The 1,306-nt window shown below is 42.3% G+C and overlaps 1 protein-coding gene across 1 annotated transcript; it reads left to right on the top strand.

Moving 5' to 3' along the window:
• The first annotated feature begins 356 nt into the window (after positions 1-356).
• LOC149460396 (serine/threonine-protein kinase SBK1-like) lies at positions 357-1,045 on the top strand. Its single transcript, XM_089679759.1, has 2 exons — positions 357-383; positions 464-1,045. Exons 1-2 carry the CDS (start codon positions 357-359, stop codon positions 1,043-1,045), a joined length of 609 nt encoding a protein of 202 aa, XP_089535885.1.
• The last annotated feature ends 261 nt before the right edge of the window (positions 1,046-1,306 follow it).

The following is a 1,306-nucleotide window of genomic DNA, read 5'->3' as shown; positions in this document are numbered from 1 at the left end:
AAACCAGCAACGATTATGTCTTTGTCCAGAAGGTGGCACCAGCTGGAAACCTTCATTCAATAGTAAAGCTAAATGTAAGTTTGTATCAAAAATGTATTGATCTTTATAAAGTCACAATTTCTAGTTTTAGTTGCTTTTGAAGCATTTCTGAGTTTTAAAGGTTCCTTTCCCAGGGCAGTGAGTTGGTAGGATGTATAGTTGGCATACGCTTGTTGTTTAAGGTATGTGTATCACTCAAGATATGAAGCAAGGTTTAAAATGGAGTAAGATGGGTTAAGATGGATCTTGCACCATTAATGGCACCATTTTGTATGCTGACAGGTTTCCTTTAATCCTAGTCCTTGTGTATTCAGCTAATGTATGTTTGTTTCCCTGTACACGAGGTAAGGTGGGTTCAATATGTTGGGTAACATTGTGTTATATTTGTGTCTAGTGACTAATTTTCTCTCTTTTTTCCCTACAGGTTGGTTTAAATGAAGATCTTGTAAAGGGTTTTGTTCCACAGGTAGCGAGTGCCTTAGACTTTATGCACAGCAGAGGAATGGTCCATCAGGACATTAAACTGGACAACATTTTGCTCATGGACATTGAATGTAAGGAAGTCAAATTAGCAGATTTTGGACTGACGAGGCTCCGGGGCACTCAAGCACCATGTATGGCCTGGTCCATCCCATATACTGCTCCGGAATTGTGCAGCTTAAAAGAAGGGGATCAATTGCTGCTGCACCCGAGCATTGACGTGTGGGCGTTTGGAGTCTTGTTGTACACAGTTATGACCGGCACATTTCCTTGGGAAGAAGCAGGGGGTCATGACCCCATGTATCGGGAGTTTGCTTGGTGGCAAACGAAGAAAGACCTAACCTTGGCACCAGGAAAGTGGCAACAATTCTCCATGGAAGCCAGGCAGATGTTCTGGGACTTGTTGGCCCTCAATGCCTCTGAGAGGTGTTCTGCTATGGACATTTTAAAATATGTCCACCTGCCATGGACAGCAAAAATGCCTCCAGAGAATCTAACCAGGAAAACAGTCATACATGTGATATAACAGAGTGCATGATGTCCATTGTGGAGCCTCATCAAGTGCTGCCTCATACAAGACTCATGTCCTAGGGGAAGGTAAGTCTAAATCTTAGGACTGCTGGCTTGTTCTGCATCTGGTCACATGTTTGCTTATCTACTGTAATTGCTGATTTCAAGAATACTAACTCATAGCATAGGAAAACCGTATATAATGAGCCACAGAAGCACAGATCTAATTGGACCACATGTCCACTTCTTTCCACCACAGTTCTCAAAAGCAATTTTA

This window comes from Staurois parvus, unplaced genomic scaffold (assembly GCF_062004578.1).
Source record: "Staurois parvus isolate SC_StPar_1 unplaced genomic scaffold, SC_StPar_1.0 ptg000231l, whole genome shotgun sequence".
In the NCBI taxonomy this organism is placed as follows: domain Eukaryota; kingdom Metazoa; phylum Chordata; class Amphibia; order Anura; family Ranidae; genus Staurois; species Staurois parvus.
This window is presented reverse-complemented; position numbering and strand designations above follow the sequence as displayed.

Excerpts from the sequence above, each read along its gene's own strand:
- LOC149460396 (XM_089679759.1), top strand. The coding sequence starts at position 357 with ATGTATGTTTGTTTCCCTGTACACGAG. Across the intron at positions 384-463 it reads TTTGTTTCCCTGTACACGAG|GTTGGTTTAAATGAAGATCT; the intron begins GTAAGGTGGGTT and ends TTTTCCCTACAG.